Source organism: Bombus pyrosoma, linkage group LG3, assembly GCF_014825855.1.
Source record: "Bombus pyrosoma isolate SC7728 linkage group LG3, ASM1482585v1, whole genome shotgun sequence".
Lineage (NCBI taxonomy): Eukaryota > Metazoa > Arthropoda > Insecta > Hymenoptera > Apidae > Bombus > Bombus pyrosoma.
Window position 1 is genome coordinate 11180120 of NC_057772.1, and position 24962 is coordinate 11205081.

Genomic DNA, 24962 nt, shown 5'->3' on the forward strand with positions numbered 1-24962 from the left:
TCTTCGCCTTATTAAACTCATTCGCTCGTTCTTGTACGCGTGAAACGAAATTTTCTTGAAACTTTTCCCGGCGGATCTCCGCAGCCAAATACAAGAAAAGCCACTGAACGATAGAGACACGAAACAACATCGCGAAATTAACAGCGCACCTTCGATCGTTCGAATCGATAAATAATGACACACGTTGATCGATCTACATTGATCGAGGAGGGTGATCGTTTGCTTGCGAAAAGTCGCCATTTGTAATGTAATGTATAATTATTAGCGACTTTTAAACGCGTGTGAAGCTCGATCGAAGCTTTCGTAAAAGAATCTGCGATCTAATTTCTCGTTTTTTTTTTTTCTAGGATTCCATGAACATCGAGCTTGCCCGGAATCGACGGTGTATCTTTTTTTCTATAAAATTATAAAACATCTGGATCCGTTTTCATCATTTTCCCGCTCGTTTCTCCTCCTCGATCCTTTGCTGATTTTCTTTCGAAGCGTTCACCACCCTCGACCGGTGTTCGCGCTCCACGAATTCGTGTCTCGGCCGGAAGCTCATGTCGCTTCCGTTCGCCAAGCGGCTCTAGCGCACAATATTCTTAATTAATAAAATGAACAGCACGTCGCTGCTACTAAATACGACTAAACTGGTTGTTGCGAGGTTTCCACTGCTGTCGCATAAGTCGTTCTCTTTGGAAGCGATCGCGCTACGTCTTTCTCGTTTCTTTGCTAATTTCTTAAAAATGTTTTCTCCTTTTCTTCTGTTTTAAAGAAAAGAAACACGTGACTGCGCGCCGGTGTTTCGATGGACGTGCGACAAAAGAGTGGCATTTATACGGAAACAAGGTCGACGAATACGGTACAATATCTAAAAAATTGATAGCAGTAGAGTAGCAATAATATTAATAAGAATAATCATTTTTATATAAGAGTAATAAGAATAACGAGATAATAGTAGTAGTAATAGTAGTAATAAACAAAGCATTTGACAAGCTGCAGAATACAATACAAAGGTACAAATAATAGGGAACAAAAATCCATTATCATTATTCTCGGGACATTGGTCGTGTCACGAAATTAACATAAACAATATGTATTTTGTGAAATTGTGTGTATGTCTGTGTGTCTGTGTTCACGAACAGGCTGCATACAGGCGCATTGTATCAACGCACGCGTCTTTTACGCTTTTTCTCTTAATTTTTTAAACGAACAGCATCTTTCTTGGCGCCCCTCTCGATCAACGAAAGGACGATTTTTCCTACTTTTTTTTTAAATCAACGATCGATTTAAATATCGTCAGTGTTTTATCAATGCGTCACGAGCTTTTTCGTATTCTTTCTCTCTTTTACACATATTCTCTCTCTCTCTCTCTCTCTCTCTTTCTCTCTCACGCTTTCACCGTGTTCCCTACATGACACTCTCCCATTTCGTTTACTTTCCAAACATTTCAAGCAATCACTCAGAATTTTATTCCCTTTTCCTTTCCACCTGTTCTTCCACTCGTCCTTTCTCTCTTTCTCTTCGTACGCACAAACACTGTTCCGCTTTTTGTGTCGTATGCTTCGATATTTATATATATGTATATATATATATATATAAAAATACAAAAAATAATTTACAAAATGATATTATAAGTATATTACACGCGAGTTTCATTTTTGTCTCACACTTGTTTATTTTTTGGTTTTCTCTTTCTACCTTCGTTCGCTCACGTCCCTAGATTTCAGCCGGTGTGTTACTTGTCGATAGTTCGTGTCTTCTATGCGTATGTGTACGTGTGTGTACGTGTATGTATGTATATGTAATGTGTACTTTCATCCCTCTCTCCTTTTCTCCTGTATTTCGTTCCGAAATTCGCTAACTTTTTCTCTCTTCCTTCTGAAAGAACGGCTCGAAAACGCTCGAAAAATTTCAAGAAACGCTTCTGTCAATTTGTTCTCTCTCACTCTTCCATTTCGCCCTTCTCAACCTGATGTTTAATTCAGAACAAGCAACACGCCGAAAACTCTGATTCTCTCTTCTTCTCTTCCTCTCTCTCTCTCTCTCTCTCCCTCTCTTATATCTCGTTCCCATTTTTTTTTCTTAGATTTTTCGTTTTTTATTTTGCTCTTTTGGTTTGTCTCCTCGTTAAACAAAATATAATGTAGCAGTGTATGTATATGTATATAATATATATATGTATATATAATCGATATTTTCTCATATAAGTATGTATAATGCTCTATACATATATATTTATACTTTTATATATATGCACGTGTCCTCTATTTGTATACATATATATATCTACATATATATATATGTATATATATATGTATTTGTATATTAATAACGCATTTGTGGGATTCGTAAAGAGATATAGAAAACAAATCCGTTACAACAGAATAAATTACCGTAGTTATATCAAACCACTGTATTATTAACAAAAATATATATATATGTATATATATATAGCAGTATGTAATATATTATTTGGAGGAGCGAAGCACGCTGGTATAATCAAATATATCATACAAAAAAAGGACAAAAAGAAACAACAATAACAAACTATCAAAAAGAAGAAAAAAAAGATTAAAATAAACGGTAAAAGAACAAAAAGAAAAAAGAAAGTGATTCGTGAAAAGAGTCACCTTAAAAACTAAGAATATTCGCGGACGTCGCTGATCGTTTCGCGAAATCGTTGAACAACATCATTGTTCCAACAAACGACCATTGTCAACGATCAGCATCGTGCGCGCGATCGATAGATCCACCATAGATAGATCCTTAAATCGATACAACGGTAAGAAAAAAAGTGTTCGTGTATATAAATATATATATAGATACATACGTACATATATTTAAATGTATATATGTATATGTATACATATTTATAGCTTATATAATGCACACGTAGTAAAGGTAAAACGGTTTTCGTACAAAAATAAAGGAACAAAATCTAAAGCCAACAGAAAATACATCTCGATTACAATAATTCTATATATAATCAATATTAATAATAATAATAATAATAATAGTAATAAAAAAAGGATAAGAAGTAGTATAAAGGAAACAGCGGTAGCGGTTGAAAAAGGTACCTATATACAGATATACATATATAGGCGCACAGTGTCTCGCTGTTTGTCTCGCTTGCAGACATCCTCATGCTCTCCCACTTGCACCATTTATTCTTTCTCTCTGTTTCTCTATCTCACACACGCATTCATTTTCATTCACATTCGTACGTACACGTATCATTAAATCGTCTCTCGTTCTTCCTTTCGATACGAGTGATAACAAGTGTAACACGTCCATAAAAAAGTGGTAAAACGACGATACGGTGGAAAGAACATAGGCGCGCACATATGTAAACCGCCAGCGAACAGAACGAAAAGGAAAACGCGTCGCGTTACGCAAGGGGTTGAGAAACAAGGGATCTGCACCTGAACCGAGAACCGAGAAATTTTCTCGCGCGGTCCTCAGCCACCGGAAATTTCGTTTCACCGCGTTGATCTTTCGCATACTCTGGTTATGCGGTGCCTCGAACGATCGTCGATGCACCGTTCGCGACTAAATTCATCGAAAATTCACGCGATTCGCATCCTTTTATTCGCACACGACGCATACACATGTGTATTCTATCTTTCTCTCATTTCACGCTCTCATCTGCCATTATTCTCACACTATTATCTCTTCCTTCTTCTTGTTTCTTTTTTTTTTTCATTTTCTCCGGCCTCTCTGCCGCTTGTTTCATCCCTCTCTTGCTACGTACGAAACGATGAAGACTGGGGCCTGGGGTGGGGCTTCGGAGAAGGGGCATTTCGTAACAGTTACATTTAGGATGCACTTACACGAGTAACATAGTTGCTTGTTTTTTTGGTTTTTCTTTACCGTTTCGACACCGAGAGTGTGACTTGGGTGGGGTACAAAAAGGTTTCTTTCTTTCTCTCGTTCCTCGTAGATCTCTTTCTGCCCGGAGGGCGTAGCTTTAGAGTCAACATGGCGCGCCGCCCTCCGGTCCCGCAATCGAGGGCTGATCCGTCCATTTCCGGTTCTCCACGAACGTCCAAACGATATTTTCTTCTACATCGATCGAGTCTTGTTTCCATGTTTAGCTCTCGTGTTTGATAGGTATAGGTATGTTTTCGTTACCGGGTCAGTTGCGACCCCGTGCAGAACCGGTAGTCGACAGGCCAACCCTCTTCGCCACGCTGTAATCGAGGTACAGCTCTACGCGGTATGTGTGTGTATATATAATATATATATAATATATATAATATATAATTATATGTATATAGTTTACATTCAGCAAGTAGTTAAAGTATTGAAAAATATATATGTAATTAATTACAAATCTAATGATCATCCTCTTGTTAATTCATTACTTGGTAGAATAATCGATAGGTTTTTTTTTTGGGTCTTCCTTTGTGTTACTCTGTGTGCATGTGTGTGTGTGTAAGAGTGGGTCTGTGTTTCTGTGTATATGCTCGTGGGTGTATGTGTACGTGTGTGTACGTGTGTGTATGTGTGCATGTGCGTGTGCGCGTGTTGTAGCTTCGAGTGTGTCCGATACACAAAACGCATATTTAATATTGTTTTCTTCCATTCAGCTTTTCGTTTTGCTCTATTCTCGCTGTTTTAGCATGAAACGGCTTTCTCTTTTCAACTGTGCCTGGAGATCGTACCACGTTTGCTCACTTCCGCACTGACACGCGTGTGCTAGGCGCCACTGCTGTTCACATCGCTCTCTCTCGCTGTGTGTGTTATTATTCTCCTTTTGTTACTTTTTCCTTTTTCCCCTTTTTTATATTTAGCTTTCGACAGAGAAGAAAAGCCAGAACGAATCGATGATATACCGTTTCGAGTTGCTTTGAATTTTTTTCTGTTCCACTTTTTTCTATTTTTCTCTTTTTTTTTGAGTGATCCTTTTTTTTTTTTTAATTACGCGTGTCAGAGCCACGCACAATTTTCCTATTTTCTTTCTCTCCTTCTGTGTCTCCTCTAGCCAACCTTCCATCGCTTCTCCACTCTATAAATGTATGAATATATATTATATCTAATATTGCAGTGTTCGGTTATCGCTATGACATTAGTTACGTTACCACGATTACTTGTTTCTCCATTTACGGTTAAAAAGACAATATCAATCGCTATAGTTTATAGACACATGATACTTTAAAGAGACAGATTTACCGTTTGTTACGTCTCTCTCGCTCGCGCTCGCTCTCTCGCTCTCTCTCGTTACTTCGTGTTATTAATTAATAGTTTACTTTTTTTTATTCTTTTTCGTTTACTTCTTGTGTGTCGTGTACCCGAGTTGCTTCGAACGGTTATTCAGCTGTGTCCTGTGTGTGTACGTGTGTATGTTACGTGTCTGTATGTGTGTGCGTGTGTGTGTGTGTATGTACGTGTTTAACCTTAACCACTCGTCGTCATTATTTTTTTTTTCTTTTTTTTTGTTAACGAATACATCCATTACAGATTATGGAAAACTATGCATAATTTTTTTTTTTTGTTTCCTTGCTTACAAAGTGTTTCATTACAATCGTATTGTAATCGTATAATACTATATGTTTATCTTTTGTGTATCTCAATGTATGCTCTATATCAATATCCCGTTCTTTTCTCTGCCCTTCTCTTCCTCCTCCCTCTCTACTCATTTTCTTTCACATATCGCGCGTCACATTAACCGTTCCATCTCTCCATTCGTCCGCCGTTTCGATTCGATTCAGTATCTCTCTCTCTCTCTCTCTCTCTCTCTCTCTCTCTTTCTCACTCCCTTCCGATTCGTTCTTTTTCCCTTTTTTTTTTTTTGGTTTTACTAGAAGAGTATACATCGTGTACGTGTGTTTGATTCTTCGCTGAGCTGAGCCTCTCGTCTCAAGCCGAGATCCGCATTTGATTCGCAACTTATTGCAACGCTTGCTTCAACACCTTTCCTACCCTTTTAAATCCTTCTCGCCACTCCACTCTCTTTCTTTTGATCGTTGAAAAAGGATCGCGACGCCCCGAGACGCAAAGATCGACGACGAAAAAGCGCGACGAATTTGTCTCTCTGGGATCTCCTTTCTTCGGTCGAATCGAAGATATTCTCGCGGGTTTCATGGCGAACCCAATTCGTTCGATTACAAAGATTAGAAAAATAATCGGCGCGAGAAGCTCTCTGCGGCTATCTCTCCGCGTCTCGAGGCTAAATCGTCGATCCATCGATCTTCACGTTCCATCAAAGTTGTTTCTCTCCGCGGAAAACCAACGATCCACATAGTAATCGGACCTACAATTAGATCCGAATACGAAGATGACTTGCGTCTTCCGCAACGAACCAAACCTCGAAAATCGCGATTCTTCACTTCTCTTCCACCTCTTCACTCTTTCAATCGATTTCTCTCGCTCGTTCTCTCTTGCTCTCTCCAATCTCTCTCTCTTTAACAATAGCAGGTACTAGCATAGCTACCACAGTCGTACGTATCGTTAATAGTTACAATTAAGTTTAGATATTACTAAAGGGTACTGATCTCCCGCCTTATCCCCTCACGCCTCTGTTCCCCGCGCTTTCTCACCTCCTCCTTACCCTTGTTAGTTCCGCGGTTAAAAACTTGTTTTTAGCACCCCTCGCGTGGCCGGAAACCTGCCGACTCGCTCGCCGTTTCCATCTTTCGTTCGATATTTCTTCAAATCCCAAAATTTTCAATTGTTCCTAACGCGAAGCTTCAATTTAGCTTCGATCTTGCCATCGATCCTTTTTTGTACATCTTTCCTAGATCTTCTGAGCGACGTGTTACTAAGAAAGAACCACGACTCTTCGATGACACACGTTATCTATCGAAGAATTCTTCCTCTCTCGTGGGATATCTCGTGTGATTCTCGATGTAACACGCGACTCGATTGTTAAAGCATCGGATGAAGGTGAACGAAGACATCGATTCGTTTTTAGAGCCGGTCGATCGCTACGATATTCGGTCCAAGACGGAACGACCGCGGTACAGGAAGCTGCTGCTTGGCGTCGGTCATACAAAACTGGCTATATAAAAATTCGTACGAAAGAACGACGAAAGTTACGCCTAAAAATTATGCTACTTATACACTTACACGATACAAAGTCACGCTAAGGTTTCGAAACTAGTCTAAGAGAGGACTCGGTTGGACCGAGCTGATCGACCAACGCAAACGTCATCTATCCTCCATCGTTTTATGCTGTTAAGAAAAAAAAAAAGAAAGAAAAAAAAACAGCACACGAGCTAGTCGACAATCTCTGGCCGCGCGTATTCCGTACGTTTGTCCCACGACGACAAGATTAAACACTTTTTAATACTTTTAGCACCTAGTGCCCGGCCCGCGGCTCGCGACACCTCCGCCATCGTTGCTGTCGTGCTTTTTCTACGCTGCTCGACGGACGAGAACGACCATGACCCGATCTGACAAGCGATCGAATAAAAAGAAATTATGATTCACCAGGTTAATCTCGAACGCTGACTTTTGGCTCTGTAGTTTGCGGTCTTGCGTTAAGCTATTGGACATTTTTTGATACTTCTTCGCTAGACTTGTTTTATACTGTAGGATTTTAGGTGTCTTATCGATCAAATGATTTGATACTGTCGCTATCCGTCTTTAAATATTTCAGATCATTTATACAAGTGGAATGATGATTCGAGAGTACCATAAATATGGTTTTTATTGAGTAATCAACTTATCTTCTACTGGACGTTTTTAGTTATCTCAGATGGTTTGTAAGAGTAGAAGGTCGATTAATCAACTTGTCTTATACTGGACGCTTTTCGATATTTCAAATGGCTTGTAGAAATAGAGCAGTGAGTTCGAGATATTATTTGCTTCTTTAACATGGAATAATCGATTTGCCTTATACTGTGCGCTTTTACATATCTCAGGTTGGTTTGTAGTAAGTACTTCTACTTATTCATTATGCTGTTCAGCAAGCTAAAAGTATTATTAATTTTCTTTAAATCGAATAATCAATTTGCCTTCTACATTTAGATATCCAGAAACAGAATTGAAATAATTTCATACATGATCGATCTCTTAAAGATAAACGTATAAAACAGTCTAGCCACGCTTCCTCAATCGCTAGATTTTATCAACTTTTATCGGTAAACTTATTCGTCAAACAGACAATATAGCGATTTGAAAAGGTGCGAAATCTATCATACATCGATGAAAACAGTGACTATCCTAGAAAATTGAACTTGTCCCGTATAACGCTCATCGCAAAAAGTCCGCAAGCGTATGAACGCCGTGAGGTGTGTTCGGGGTCACGAGCACGGTCGTGGCACGGCCGTCGAGGACAGTAACAGTGGCCTTTAATAACGTAATCACCTAATTAATCTCGCGAACGCGAACCGGCTGGTTGCTCGCTGCTCCAACCCCTTCACCGCCGTGGCTTTGTTTCCCTTCCGATGCGTCCTTTGTCCTCGATCTTCCAACATCGTCAAACCGGAGGCGACTAACGGAAGTTCGAATAATCGTTTTGCCTCCGCCAGTAGGATCGATATAAGGTATATATATATCATATGAATCGAAGGAGAGCCAGATGCTCGATAGCGGTGGAATTAAGAAAGTTTACAGAAGTTTACAGACGTTTGCTGATGTATCGCGAAGTTTGCTCGCGATCGGATGCTGTTGTTCCGTTTCGAGAATCTCAGCGATGTCCGGTTGAACGTCATAGGTGCATAGGATGGGGGAGAGGACGTCACGTTGAAAGGAAATCGCGCCCGGAGAGATTAAACTCGGGACCGGAAGCGGTACGGTTTCATAAGCGGGGCAGCGACGCAACGCGGCCATATTCCCGTTCGTGCGAACACGCCGCCACTCTCTATCTCTTTTTCCCTTTCTACCTCTTCCGCTCTCTTCTCTCTCCTTTGCTTTTTTCACTTTTTTTTCTTCTCCTACGCTCTACTGCATTTATTATAAAAATAAAATGTAAAATCGTACCGAGGACGAGTTCTCCGAACGGTATTGGAACCGCGAGCACCATCTGCGTCTCGATCGAGAAAGAATCCCACGGCAGCCGTCTTCGCGTTCTTCGTCGTATTTTAAACCGCTTCTAACAACTTTCCTCTTCGTCTTCCTTTTGTCCTCCTTCTTTTCCCCTATTTGCTCGTTCGCGTATATTTTCTGTTCGATCGTTCTTCGGATCGAACAAGAGGAATAAACGGGAAATGCGTGTACGACTACGACCGGGGGTGTTCGTTCGTCGATGGTTCGACAGAGCGGATACAGGCCGTCCCTATACCGTTTCACGAAAACCCGCGAAGTGAGTGCATATTTTGAATATAATACATAGGCTCTACAGATATATTCAATATCAATTCTTCGACTATACCAGTGAAAAAATAAATTATTACACGTTGGTAATATCTGTGTGTACGTGTTGGTGAAGTCGTGCGCGATATTAAGTGTCCGCACACCCCGCCCTCCTGTGTCTTTTGCACGGACGCGTGATGCACGCGTGTGTGTATCCTGTGTCTCTGTGTAATATGTGTGTATGCGATCGTGAGTGTCGCCAGCACGCCATCAGCCAGGCGGGGCGTTCCGTGTGGTTGAATGTAGACGTTATGTGTTGTGTAAGTGTGTAGATCGCCAGGTAAAATGTTTCGGGATTGAGTGTGTCCATTGCGTGTGAATCTGGCCCGTGTGAAATTTTACGCACGCTGTTGCACTTCTGTTTCTGTGTGTGTGTGTGTGTGTGTGTGTCTCTTGGCTCTTTCGCTGTCCCAGGTATGGGCGCTTGGCGCATCGTTCGACATTTTATATTTTTCTCTTTCTTCTTCTCTACTTCTCTGAAACCCCGAACAAAAATCACGAATTAGTCTCTCTGTGTGATCTATATAGAGTTACGTGTACATTCTGTTCTCGACAATTTTATTTTTCCAGCTTGTTTCAAAATGGCCCGCCCAGTAGATTAAACGAGACACACAGGGAGCAGCCATTCATCGAACGGGCGCCCAGCGCCATCTCAATCGGGGTCCATGGTGTCCGTATTGTTGTTTTACAGTTACAGAATATTAGATACACGCGGTTTTCTATTACGTTAGTCGGTTGCAAAGTTCGCGTTCGCGAGTCCCATCGCTTCGAACAGTCCCTCCTCCTCTTCGTTCCTCCACCATTCCTCTCCTATGAACGTCTTGCACGCACGCCTCAGCACACAGGCGCACCGAATACGAATCCCTCTATACATGCTCTGTATAATCTCACTCTCACTCTCTCGCACGTTCTCTCTTTCCTCTTTCTCTCTTCCTTCCTCTCTTTCTCTCTCTCTCTCTCTCTCTCTTTTTCGCACACTCCCGCTTTCGTTCTCTCGTTCTCATTATCTCTCTATCACGCGAATAGTCTCGTCGTCTTGACCCGCGCGCGCGTCGACCCGGTGCCTCTTCTTCAGTGCTGATTGCGTCCTCTCTGCCGAAGGTATCTCTTTTCTTCCGCTCCCTGTCTCCCTGCCTTAATCTACACGTTGTTCATACATATACTATTGGCTGTCCATCGTACGAGAGAGTATCACTTAAGAATCCTCTCTCGGCCATCCGGAATAGGATCGAATGAGAAAACAGAAGTCGATGAGCTTTGGATGCTTCCTCGATGAAAAATTCATCACCGTCAGAGTATCACGACGAAGATGTTTAAGAGGACCGATCCGTTAAGGGTTTGGCTATGTAGAGGTAACATGGCGGCTTCCGGTTGGATGCTCCTTTTGCCAGACAGAGACAGAGTGGGAACTATTTAGTGGGTGAGCAGGAATCTCGACGGCATCGTCCGCTGCGTGCGCGAGAAGCCCTCCAATCAGATGGTGCAAGCGAAATCGGGTTTGTGTATGTGTGTTAGGGTTACGGAACCTAGACTCTGGACGACGTCTCGACGCATGAGGGAGAGACTGGAACGTTGTCATGATGACCAGGAACGGTTACAATCGATCAACCGGTCTCTCAGATGATCCTCCGACTGTCCTCCTGCCTGTCCGGCGAAGCAACAGAGGAGCAGGCGCGAATCGAGTCGCGCCAGTCGCTCGGTCCTCACTTGCGCGGGGTATTAGTTAGCTACGAGGAGATGCTGGTATTGGCTGGCCGGATACGGCGCCACGGAGCCGAGACCAAAGTTGTTCAGACCCTCGACAAGCGCTGTTTTATCCTGTTGCTGGCCAGAACCGTTCACGTTGCTGTTCGTCGCGGCTGAGCCAACCGGGCCGAGATTTCCGGCGCTCTGCGAGTTCCCATTGCTGCCTGCAGCGTTGCTGGTTCCGTTCACGCTGCCACCGTAGAACTGGTGGCCAGCGATCGTCGTTGGATCGAGGTAAGATGACGGGAAGTTCACGCCTGTGTATAGATCAGCGGAGAGGTAGCCACCGTGGCTGGACGAATCGAAGATGTTGCGGTGAGGAAATTGAGGATGATACGCGGCTGGACCGTGCTGGAAGAAATACGCGCTTGGATCTGCATGTTGTTGACCGGCACCAGTCACTAAGCTTCCTGGTGACAGGCTGCGACTCCGAGGAGAACTCTGCGACACTGGCAAGCCACCAGCACCAGCCTGCTGCTGTTGTTGCTGTTGTTGTTGCTGTTGTTGCTGCTGCTGTTGGTGCTGTTGGTGATGATGATGATGATGGATCTGTTGCTGCATGGCACGTTGCTTGATGTAATTCGAGAACTCGGTGGGGGACATTCTGAAAATATACGATTACACATAGTTCAGTTGTACGATCGGTAGGTTGGTTACGCGGTTGTGGCTAGGGTTCCTGTCGGGATGCTGATCTTTGGCTTGAACGATACACGGAGACACTGAGACTGTGACTGTGAATTCTCATCATACATGTCAAAATTTAAAGTTAAAAAGGGAGTCAAATAGAATGTCAAATTCACTTCAACATCCACAACATCCAACTCAATCCCCCAAAAAATACACCAGTAATCAACCAACCTGTTCGCCCGTTTGCTGCTGGTTTTCAGTTTGGTGCTACCGAACTTGGTCTGCGCGAATGTGGCGGTGGTGAATGTGAGCGGTGCGGTAGTTCGTGGGATGAAAGCCGGGACGGGACTAGGCGAACCCTTGAACGAGCTGGTGATAGGCGTCGGCGAAGGTGCCGACGAGGAACCGGACCCATGACCACTTTGTTGATTATTTGACGATCCATTGCTCGCATTGCTTCCGAGCGAGCTTGGGAAGGGCGACGTGGACTTGGGGCTGAGACTGAGCCCACCCAAGGAAGTGCCTACGGCTTCGATAGGCCTGAAGCACTGAGCCTCGGGATTGAAGGTCTTGGTAACTTCTCGATCGGCCGAGCTCTCGTCGTGTGGATCTCCGGTTTCAGAGTAGAGGATCTTCACCGCGTTCATTTCGCCAATTCGATAGCTCACCTCTCCGGGATCGACCCAGATGGCCAGCTCGGCTGGTAGGTTCTCCAGGATATCCTGAATAGGCACGCCGCTCTCCTTGGCTGCCCGTTCCAGAACCGGATCCACTGGGTCGCCAGTCTTCAGACATCTGAACGCGGATCCCTTGAACGGTTTCTCCGGGTACCAGTGACCCTTGAACTTGTCCTTCAGCGCCTTTTCCAGCTCCTCGCCGAAGATATTGACTCGCCTTCGCGGCAGCTTATTGTAGAGGTACGATATCACGAAGTTGAGCGCCACCTGCACCTCCATGTGCATCTTGCCCTTTGCTGGGAGAATCTTCGGGCTGTTGCTGGTACTCGCAGCCGCGGAATAGTACTCAGCACGTCCGCACGATCGGCCGTTTTGCCGCCGACGCCTCGCGACTCCTTGATGATGCGCCACTGGACGACAGCAACGTCGACAGTGGCGTTGAAGATTTAGATCTGGTGTTGGGTGATCGTTCGACGATTCTCTCGGATTCACGAGACTGTAAAGAGAAATGTTTCCTTTTTAAAAAATTGTCTATGTATCACAAGAAAAGAACTTTTGTATTATTAATTTCGACTTTAAGTTTTTAATTCTTTCAATCGACGGACAACTCGTTTTTCGACAGTGACAATGATGTTAAAAAATATTTGATAGTAATGGTTTGTAGAAAAGCTGAGACGCTAATTTCTAGAGACACGAGTTAACAAGTTCGCTGCAGGTAAAATATTTTTAGCAATGTTTTTTAACAATTTTTATAGTTCCGAAGCAGTCGATGATACGAGATAATTTACAGCAAAATTAATTAAAATTCTAGTAATTTCTCCCAGAAACAAAACATTTCGTTTCTTGCATAATAATTCAATACGTTTATCAATCTTATCAATCATGTCCTAAATTCTTGAGCTTGTTTCTAAACAAATATCCCAATAATTATTCATCGTACTGCGATCTATCATCTCTGACAGCATCGCAAACAATTCCAAAAGCGTAACAGCCTGTAACGAGCTTTCAGGAAGAAAAAGTAACGTATAAAAATTCACGACTCACGCACAAAGGAACTCTTTCTATCGAGCATTCGAGTGATTTTCAATAAGTGCAAAATCAAATTAAAAGAGTGCCGGGACGAGTATCTTCGAAAGGTGGTCGCTTTTACCACGGCTGGGCCTGGGTTATCGGCTCCTTTTCACGATCGCGCATTGATACGGAACGCCGCTTCCGGTTACTCGGCCCGCTCTTTCATCCTCTCAACAGAACGTCGAACGAGAGCCAATCGTTCCCGTATTCGCATAATGCCCTTCCAGGCTCTCTTCGCTTCGCGACAAAGCCCTCTTTTATCTGAATTCTCACCCTTTCTCGCTTTATCTGCTCGGTAATTTGGAACTCGTTTACGTGCCAAGAGAATCTTAATCATTGGCTTGGATAGAGTAAAAACGTCTTTCTCGTGAGTGATTTTGAAGAATTCTAACTAGTTTGATCGAAGACGATGATAAGTTAGAAATTCGCAGATGGTGTTGCAAAGATATTTATGCGTTTATGGGAAACTTGAAATGGGAAATTCACATAATGCATATATCTAAAATGAGAAAATATGTAAAATATCTAAACCGGTATCACTAGTTCCAATACTTGCCAATTGAAGCAAATCTTCACAAAATGAATTTCCAAGAGCTATCTAAGGGTAACGACACGAGTACGCGTACATTCCGCCAACTCAGCACCGATTCATTACCCTAAAACTTCGCCTTCGATTATCTTAGTTTTCCCCTGCCAACGTCTATCTACGACATTGAACGTATCCACCAAAAACCCATCCACTCGGCGAAGTTCCGTCTAGTCACCATCAGTTCCGTGTCTACATCCGACAAAAATGCTCGAGAACAGAGACACTCAGACAGCGTAACTTCCTCAAGATCCTCATTTCCGCTCGGGCTGTCAGGCTAAAAGTCGCCCGAGAAACTCGCCAAGACCCGAAGAAGAGGCAAACTGTCCCTTCGAGAGGCCGATTCGAAACGCGTCCACTCTCCTGCAACTCTCGTGAACGCTCGACATCGTATCGAGAGGAATATTCAGCTTGGCCGCCCGATTACCGTGAAACGAACGCCGATAAAAAGGGTTGTCCTTACTGCCGTGGCCGAGTGGCCATCTTCCATGGTAGCATCTCGTCGCAATTGCGGAAGTTGTTCTCTGAACCTGAACGACATCGAGAGGGAAAGCCTTTCCTTTTGCTGCCTGCCCTCTTTGTCCTCCTTTTCCCTCACTTCTAGCCACTTCCTGCGTTTCTTTCCCCTCTTTCCACCCTTTGTATCCATTCCGCTTCCTTTGTTTCCCGTTATAAGTCAGTCTGTTCTTTCTTCACTCTGCTCTTCACCGTTTCATCACGAGCATCGTCTAGGAGTCGCGCTCCTATTCGCTTCTTGAGAATCGCTGGACGACCATCGGGGATCTTCTACGGTATGTCTTTCGGGTCTGTCTCTAGAAACTCGATTCCGACACGCCGATGTTCCTCCTTCTTTCATGATATAAGGAAGAAGGGGAGAGAGCAAGCAGGAGTTTCTAAGGAATTCACTGGACCGCCAGCCATTTTGTTGCAGTGGACGACGGAACGTTCGTCGCATTGGTACTTTTACGTTTTCTCTTCTTTCTCGTTTTCTTTTTATTCTTCTTCAGCTCTTTTCGGATTCAGAATCGCGAAGCATAGGTATGATAGGTACTTTGCTTAGAAACTGATCGTAGAATTACAGTTCTCTTTTTTTTTTAATTAATCATGAAGCGGCACGTTACTCTCGTGAAAAACTGACATAACATATATTATTTTTATCCTGATCTTCGTACGTCTGTCGATCACCATGGAAACTTTTTCCAACGCACCGTACGCGTTCCTAAACGTAAAAGCGTTTCTCAACGTTGGAAAATCGAAATTTATAAGCGTAAATTCTTATTTGCCTCGATGTATTCGCTTAGTATATTACAGTAATATTACCAGGGAGTGTTTATGTCTATAAAATGTAATTTAAGGATGAAAGGATAAACTGATTTTTTTTTTACTTTGTTTCTACCCTCTCATAACAGCACCAGAGAGGTACAGGGGCGAATTTTGTCCCTTCTAGCCGAAACGCAGCTGCAGACAACGCGGGACCATGGGTATTTTTTCAATTACGCGACTACAGACCGTCTTTGTGGTTAGTGCGCGGCTAGTTCGCACTCCCTGTTTGCGGTCTAAGCGTGAAAAAATACCCAGCCACCGAGGGCGTTTTATCAGCGAATAAATAACCGGCGCTGTTTAAATTTTCCGCCGGAAGTCGCGAACACTCGCGTTGCGGCGAGGGGAATGAAAATGTTCAAGAGCAGACAAATTTCTTCATCTATCAAAGGCGAATTTCGCATTAACACGATATTCTATTTACAATCCCCTTTTTAGTCAATGCAATTTATTAAATTTTAGCTTTTAAAACTGTAAAAGGGAATTTCAATATCTTTGACTTATATCTTTTTTCGTCGTTGTTTTCCATCTACAATGGATGGACGATGTTAAAATTTCCAGCCAAATTGTAGTCGTATTTCAGCATAACTTGTAAATATATTAATAAAGTTTTTACCAAGTTTTTACAACATTATAATTTATATAATGCACTACATGCTATGTACTTGTACGGTAGATTTTTATTCCAGGAAATTTTTTGCTCCAACTACGTAATAAAATTACAGTTTGGCACAACTTTCCCTTGGTAATTATTATAATATACACCGTAAACCAGCAGGTTTTCAAAATAATTCTATTCGAGTATGAATTTCTGCGATAAATTGATATATGTATTTAATTTAATTGCTTCTAAGGAATAAGAAACGTGTATGCAATTTTCAAGTCTATATTCTGCTCTATAGAGGATTAATAGCGCGTGGATCAGTATGCGGACGAATCAAAGTTGAATAGGATGTGAATGAATTGAACACATACACTTCATTCTCGTTTGGCATTGACGTTACAATTTAGGGTTTGTGCAACCTTTACACACGACTACTTGCACAAATTAGCCGGCTTGATTTATGTAACTCGTTCACAATGCGCTGGACCATGTTTGTTTCCGTTCTCATGCACGTTACTTTTAATTTCCATCGATGCTTTCTTTCCATTCAACGTAACAAACAATCGTATAATTCCATCATAAATTTTTAGTTTGGAACTGAAATATATAAAACATTGAAATACTAAAAAAAAAAAAAAAAGAGAAACAAAGGCTTCGAAATGTTTCATCAATTTTCATGTAAATGTACAATTTTAGTTCCGATACTAAAAAATTTAATATACAAAAATATTAAATACCATCCACTTCAAAACACTATATCAATTTTCTTGCGCTACTATACGATATAATATCATTTTCTTTTAGTATATATACAAACAACCAAATAATTCCATAATAAACTGACTTTTCTTCCAAAACTAAAACACCGAAAGTATACAGATATTTGAAAGCATTACACTTTAAAGCATTACATCGATCTTTCTGATCTCCTAACTCGTTCAGCATTGACAACAAACCAAATACACAAACTTCCGTAATAATTCGTGACAATCTAATTTTTCTTCCAAAACTAAAACACCGAAAGTGCAAAAACATTCTAAAATCAGCCACTTGAAACAGCTACATCGCTCGTTACACCTCTGCGTTGTACAATTTCCAACTCTTTCTCACCATCAGCTCTCTTCCAGGCGAGCGCGCAACAAAATTACCAAAACCATCTCCGGCAAGTAGCCCCCATGTTTCTCGCGGCGCGTATCTTTCGAAACGCGACAGAGCTCATTCCTCAAGAGCCGTCGATACTTGCCAAGAAACGGAAGTGGAGTCTGAAACGCCTCTACCTATACACCTTCTCTCCCCTCTCGTTTCCAACCCCCACCGCGGCCGAGTCACCGTCCGAAGGGAAAATGTTTTCGTTTCAGCCAGCTCCTCTGGCAGCCAGTGGCTGGATATGTAGGTTAACCCCGCTGCACCCTTTCTGCCTTCAGTAGTACTACACGACGACAGGGTTGCCGGTGGTATTGATCCCGACCAGGGTTGCCGGAAGGTTCTCAAGTTAAAAATACACGGCCTTGCGAGTCGTTCGGCTACCAGGCGTTTTCGTGGACTCCCTTTCGCCGTTGGATATTTTTCTCCTTCCCCGATGGAGGTACAAGGGGTGAGAGAGGGCGCGTTGAAGGTTTGGGACGATTAAGGGTAGCCGATAATTATCACGGAGGCAAGATCGCGGTGGACCAAGTTCAGCCGACCTCGAACGCTTTACGACGCGGTCTCAACAACTATCAAACAACTGCACCACAGAGTAACTACTAATTAAGAGGCAAGGCACTTGGGTCCACCTCGACTGGCTGTAATTAAAAACGAATCGCGGTGACGAGCTACTGCGGACGTGTGAAACGTGATTTCTGAAAGCGACGTGGATAATTTTGCAGCCACTTTTGGAAGGAATTTGTGGATAGAGAAGAGGCTCGAAGAGCGTCGATGGTCTTTATGAAAAGGTTTAGGCGATGGTAAATGATTCTGGTTAGGTTTGGATTCGTCAACTATTTTTATAACAGAACAGATTTGTTGGTAGAGAACGGAGAAGTGAAAAGTGTTATGATGTTTGAGTATGTTAGAGGGGCGTTGATAGTCTCTGTCAGAGGATTTAGGTTATAGTAAATGATTTAGGTTAGGTTTGGATTCGATCCTAGAGTTATAAATATAGAGAATTTTCGAGACACTTTTAAAAGAGTTTTATATTTTCAGGAGAAAGAAGTCGGAAGAAGCAGGGTGGCGATGTTGGCGTATGTTGGATGACTTTCATAGCTTTTGTTAGTGGGTTTACGTGGTAGTAAATGATTTGGAAGAGGTTAGGATTTGGTCACGATACTACGAATACAAAAAATTTTCAAATCACTTCGTAATGAAAAGGTTGTACGTTTAGAATACGAGGAAAGGAAAAGAGGTTATGCTGCTTGTGTATGTTTCACGGCGTTGATAGCCTCTGTTATCGGATTTAGGTAGTAGCAAATTGTTTCTAAGAAAAGTTCGATGTACAGAAAGGTACGTAGAGTAAACGGAACGAAATGGAACTGGGCTAGATCGAAAGTAGGTTCGAACTAGGCCTGATGCGAACACGAGAGCTGCGAGAGTAAGTTGAAAATAAGATGCAAATAGGGTAGAAGTTGGCTGAAAGGCCCAAAGGGGACTCGAAGTGTGTCGTGTCGATTGGAATCGAAAGGAAGGTCGAAGTGGGCCAATGATGCCAATGATAATCAGAAAGTGTCTAAAAAATTGGGAGCGAGATTTTAATTATTTCTTCCGCGCGACGAGGGTACTCGTCGAACATTGGGACGAGTAGATCTTTTAATTCAAACAGATCTACGAATTGCTTGAAAAGAAGAAATAGCAATCCTTAATTTCCAAGTTTAAATAGAATTATTCCTTTAAGCCTTACATTTCGAACATTTAATATCGAATAATACTAAATATTTTGTATAATATATAAGCGATTATAATTATTATAATTATTGTCACAACGCGAGTAAATAGTTAATTATCTTCCAACAAACTATCTAACAAAACATCAACATTGAAGTCAAAAGCATCTCTATATTTTTTGGCAAGTGAAAAAGGAAAAGTTCGTCATTTTGATGATTTTATCTATATTAAGATAACATGCACAGTTTCTTCAAGTATCCTATCGTAATATTTAGACGCAAAGATATAACTATTACATCCCCAAGAATTTACTCTCGAGAGCTCTTGACTTCGCAGAAACAATTCAAACAAAACAGGTGTCGATTATTACACGCAACCCTATGGACGCGTTCCCCATCTGTCAACTAGTCGACTGCAGAAGCCACGTTGAAGGGTGACGTGATTCAAAGGACAGCCTTTTTTTCCGGCCTTCATGAAACCTTGGGGGATGAGAACTCCGGGGTTGGTTGCAGGTGCGCGTAAAGACCTACGAGTACGCCCTTTCCCGTCTGCTGAATGGAGGCCACGTGGCTCAAGGGGCACTGAATGTGGGCCAGAGAAGTGTTCTTCAGCAAACCAAGTCAATGGAGCACAGATCCATCTGATTTTATCACTCCTTTCCTTAGCTTGTTTCCCATATTTTTTTTTCGTTTCTCCGCCTTCTTACAACGTTACAGAGGGACGAATGCAAGAGACCAAGAAGTCTGACGATAATTATGTCACTTGATACGTCGCACGTTGAGTGCTCGCTTCGATCGAGAACTTGGTGGCGTCGTTTCGATGAACGACGCGTAATTGCGCATCCGTGCATGGGGGAACTGTGCTGAGCGCTCCACGTGGAGATTGCCAGCGATAGAATCGATTTTGGGAAGGCGAGGCTCCGTTTTTCGTTTTGCTTCGTTCGTTCATTTCTCCGCAGCATAACTGGCAGATATTTATGCAATGTTTTTTCCAATATATCGTTTGGAAATTGTGGTTATAATGAAATACGGAAGGTTGATTTTTGGTGATCTTTTATGTTGATGTTATTTAGCGGTTCAAAAGGAACATTTTCAAAGTACAAGGATCGTGTTAAAACCAAAGATACGAGTTCTATAGAAAACCATTTTTGGCAATTTTTTGATTATTCTTCCATATCAAATATATAGACGAGAAAATATTCAAGTTGCTATATTTGTTTAAAAGCAAAACTTTGCTTTCTTCGTTAAAGATGTTATTCGCGGAAGATATAAGTTTACAAGAACAGTGGAAATGAAATTGTTGACATAATTCTTCTTCCATCTATTGCGAGTAATTTGATTTGTAACTTGGAGAAGGATTTAATGAATATCTTAACTGTAATTATCACGAGATACTAACGATGACAATTCTTTCGCGCATTTTTTCCACCAACGCAGAGGGCACGGAAGGGAAGGTTACGAATTCCGAGGGAAAAGTATTCGTCGAATGAAGAGAGAAGTATGCAGCCGGGAAGCGGTGGAAAGTGGATTTAATTACAGCTCGACCTAAATAGGGTCAAGACACGGGTGCTCGACCCGACCTGGTCGCCCCTGCCTTCTGTAGCTCGAGTGGAAAGGTGTTTAAATTGCTTCCTCGTCAAACGAGGAAACTAACAGTTCTCGTAAAAATACTACCGTAGTTAAAGGCACAACCCGTGAAAAACTCGAACAGTCGTAATCAAATAATCAAATAATTTTTTAAACGAACATAGAAAATTGAATTTTGAAATTAGCTGGTGCGAAAGAATATCGAAGATCCAGGGAAACATCAACATCCTACTTTAAACTACTGTTACGATTAAAAAATTATTGCAATTCATAAATTCTACGATAAAACTGCCTAACTGTTATAAATTCCCTTTATTAGTAAAACTATGCACCTCACAAAGTTACCAAGAATTTAGAATCACCAATGAAATACTATCTACCAGTCACCAATTCACGAATCATCAAAATTCCTATCCAAATTTCCACTAACATCCGCAATTCGATTGAACTACACATTTCGTAAAGACACCAAGGATTTAGAATCACCGATGAAATGTTATATACTAATATCATAAATCGTGTAATAAAAATTCCCAATAAAAATCCCAACAGCATGCACAATCCAATAAAACTACGAGTCTCATAATGTCACGTAAAACGTTGAATTCTTCGCTGAATTAATCTCGACTGCATTCGCCTCATCTTGTTCCTCGTATCTCTGCAACAACCCCAAAATATCCCGAAACTATCCCCCTAAATCGTGGTGTATTTCACCACGAGGCGAACAACATGACACAACAAGTTAAAATTAGGTGCTGGAAGGAGATCCGACTCCTGCCCGAGTTGCTGCACACCAGTTTACGAAGTTACAGTTTGGCCTGTCGTCTTGCTACTCGTCTTTCGGAAAATTCAAGGCTGGCAACCTAATGACGGGATCTTCGAGGGTCGATTCATCGAGGCGAAGCTCGTTCGTGAAGGACAGTTGTTGAATAGAGAGACGACGTGGCATGTTCTCTCTCGGCTGCCACTGGCAACTCTCCGATTACTCTATTCTGACAATGAATAGATGGCGGACGGGAGGAAACCGTGCGGAATCGACGTTACGTAACGACCGGTTATACAACGAATCGCTGCGCTCACGTGTGCGAACCAGCCGTCATGGCGATATTTTAAAGGTCGTCCTGACGTCGCATAAACAAATCGCATCAGGTACATGCCGGTAGGCAAATATCGATTCGCGGACTCCGCTGCCACAACGACCTTATGCCACCCTTTGACGCATCCAGACGCCTGGTCTGCGCCACCCGATTTCGCCGCGGATCGATCGATCGCCTCTCGTATCTCGCATGTTCTTGCACTTTGCAAATTGATGGAATAAGCGAACGTTTTATCGCGTTTGTAGAAGAATCGTTTCATACAAATGTCCTGGCGATCGTGGTATTAGGCAAGAGAGCGATTCTATGTGAAAAAGTAAATTGGACATTGTTGTAGATATCACGTTTCTATCTGGTAACAGGCACAGACGTTTTCGATGGTGGTTTGTGTTATCATACGACAATTATTTCGTTTGATAGTCGCATAGGTTGATAGGCCGCTTACTTGACGTTTAACTTGCTGCTCAGTTCTAATTGTTGGGCACGTGGCTGGGCGTTTTTAAAGTTGAAACGTCCCAAGATTAATTGCCGTTTATTTGTTTTAATATGTTATCATTTACGTTAAAATTGTGTAACAAAATGGATTATGCCCAGACACGAATTGTTGACTTAAATAAAGCTTAAGGCATATTTTCCAGTTTAAAATAATACTGTGTGATTGTTGTATTTTAATATAAACTAAAGAAAAATATAAAATAAAATTGTTTCACATATAGACTGCAGATTTCTATGGGAATATTATTAAAAAAATAAAATACCGATAGAATATTGATTTACCTACTAAAAATAAGTATTATAGAAAGCACTATACTTTGGATATTTACATATCTTTCCATATTGTGCGCATTTTGTGGAATTTTACACTTTCAAATTTCCTATAAATGGATAGCAATCCGCAGGCTGTTCATACGTCAGTTTGTTTTCGAGGAAATCGCGTTTAAAAGTTTGTATTTGGATAGGAATGAATAAATAAAATGATTGATAAGATTAATTTGTGCTACATATAGAAAATTAATTGAATATGAAACGACAGATTCCTTTTAGTTTCCTTCTAGCCATTCCAGAATTGAAAAGACGTCACTTCGAGGAAAACAATAATCGGAATAGAAGAAATGATGAATATAAAGTAGAATATTAATCGAATGTAAAGCGTCAGATTACTTTGGTTTTTCTATTTTCCATAAAAGACGTTACTATGTAATAACAAATAATAGTCATAATATCGTGTTTGATACGATGTCGATAGTTGGTAAAACGTTTTTAATTTTCCTGTTTTCTTATGTTAAGAGGATTTACCGATCGAGTTACCAGAGGTTTGTTCAAGGAAATGAAACCTTTCAGCAAAGCTTCGTGCAATTACGGAACCTTGACATCTATCGATAAAATCTTTTGCGATAGTGGTTACCTTTCGAAGAATACTCTAAAGCGCCGAATACTATTTTCAGGATGAAGTTTCTTGCGTTCGTCTCGCCGAGGGAAATCTTTTTTGCTGTGCAAGCGCGATTCCTTTCAAATTCTTCGACAAATTTGTACGTAGATGCGAACGTCAACTCTGTTAGTTATTCCTTCTTAATAGAAACCTGTTTCTTCGGTAACAATAATAATAGGAAGAGATAATACTGTAGTTTGCTCTATGATTTTATGGCCGCAAAGCAATCGTCAAAGCAACTTTACGACCAACGGAATATTGTAGAATATGTAAAGCAATTTTTTGTACCTTTGTTTCTTTGCTACCTTAACGTGGAAAGTTTTTTTACTTTAGATACGAATTCTCACATTTGTTATCTTTCATTTCGTAAATAATTCTGTTTCTGTTATGTTTGCCGTGAATCCAACGAGAATTGACATAATTCTGCTTCAAAAGCACGACAAAGTAAGATAATACTAAAGTAAACGTAAATTCTCACACCCGTACTTACTTTGTGATTGTTTATTTTATTTCCAGTTCGAGTAGAATAAATTTCGAATAGAATAAATAGAAGAAAATTTACTTTGGAAGCAAGGATAATATTCAAGATATTATATATAAGATAAAAGAATATTGAAGTAGTCACGAATTTTCGTATTTGTTATTCTTTACGTTACGAATAATTCCATTTCTCTTACATTTTACTATATAATGCTATACTATATAATAAATAATAAATTATATACGCAATAATGTATAATAACGCTATATAATATAATACAACGATCAAAGACATATTAAAAACAAAAGTTCCTGTAAAAATGCAGCTATATCTGTACTTTCCATAATTTCTGTCTTATCCAACTAAGAGTACGCTTTGACGCATCACGATCAACATTCCTCGCGTCAACCCTGACATTAGATGAGAGACACGTGCGAAACGAGTCGCATGACGTGGTGGCGTGCCCCGACAATCTCGTTTTCAGTATTTCAGTCCACTTTTGGAAAACGAGTCGACGACTCCTTCGTCGGTTGCTGAATGCGCCACGTAATTAATAATTTCTGCGCGCGTGCCTCGACGACGCGACGCACGTGACAGCGTGTCGCGCGACCGAAAACTCGTCGACGTCCACATTTTTGCTCGTTAACGTTTACTTTATCAGCTTGTCCACGTTTATTATTACAATCACAAAGTCTTTCGATTCTGTCGCGTTAAATCGCTTTACCAATTTGGTAGCATATGTTCGAGTATGGTGAATAATATAAACTACCCAATTTGCAGAGTCGCTATACGAACCCTCTCGGAATTCATCGGCGCATTATTTGCCACATTGTAGCCGGATCGAGACTTGCTCAATCGTTACAATCGCGTCGCCCTTGAATTTTGATGAGTTCGAACTGAGGACGATGAACCGAGCGAAATGGTATCGATCATCGATGACGAAATCGTGGAATTATTCGCTATGGGTCCTGTTGTATTTAGGATTTATTATGGTGTAGGTGTATTTTAACTACTTTATGTACCGTTTTAATGTGAAGTATATTAAAGTGACAGGAAATTTTTCGTATACCTTAAATCGAAGCCATATAGAGCTTCTGGAAAAAATGTTACCTCTCAAACGAAATAATTTAACGAAATATGTATATCATATGTATATACGAAATGATCTTGTTATTGTAACATCTCAAATCAATGGCATTTGTTATTATCTCTCCCTGGTCGTCTCGATGTTATAAATAAATATAATAAATATTAATAAATTACCCTACAAAACACACGCTGTTAAACTACTTTTACAATTAGAACCCATAAGCTACATCATGAACATTCACATCATTGCAAAGTACAACATCAAGATTCTAAACTGTTGCTAACAGAAGAGAACTATAGCTCGATATACAATGAGAGAAAAAGGGAAAATTAGAGCTGAAACTAAACACTTCCTATTCCTGTAACCAGAACCCATAATTTAAATTCTACTCATCATCGTCACTCGGAGATGCTACAATGCTAAATACAACATATTTTCCATCAGCGAATAAATCACATAGATAGATAATGAAAGAGAAAGTTGCAGCCAAAGGCATACTTAATTCATAGA

At 41.2% G+C, this 24962-nt stretch overlaps 1 protein-coding gene across 5 annotated transcripts in view; it reads right to left on the reverse strand.

The window, feature by feature from the left end:
* Window positions 1-2946: 2946 nt before the first annotated feature.
* Window positions 2947-24962, reverse strand: part of LOC122566160 (protein Tob1-like) — a 117392-nt gene continuing 95376 nt past the window's right edge. For all 5 annotated transcript variants that reach the window (XM_043723001.1, XM_043723003.1, XM_043723002.1 and 2 more), the window contains 2 exons: window positions 11887-12828; window positions 2947-11632 (listed from right to left, as the gene is read on the reverse strand). In XM_043723001.1, the coding sequence (XP_043578936.1) occupies window positions 11002-11632; window positions 11887-12617 (1362 nt within the window). In that variant the 5' untranslated portion in view covers window positions 12618-12828 and the 3' untranslated portion in view covers window positions 2947-11001. The remainder of the gene's footprint in view (window positions 11633-11886; window positions 12829-24962) is intronic.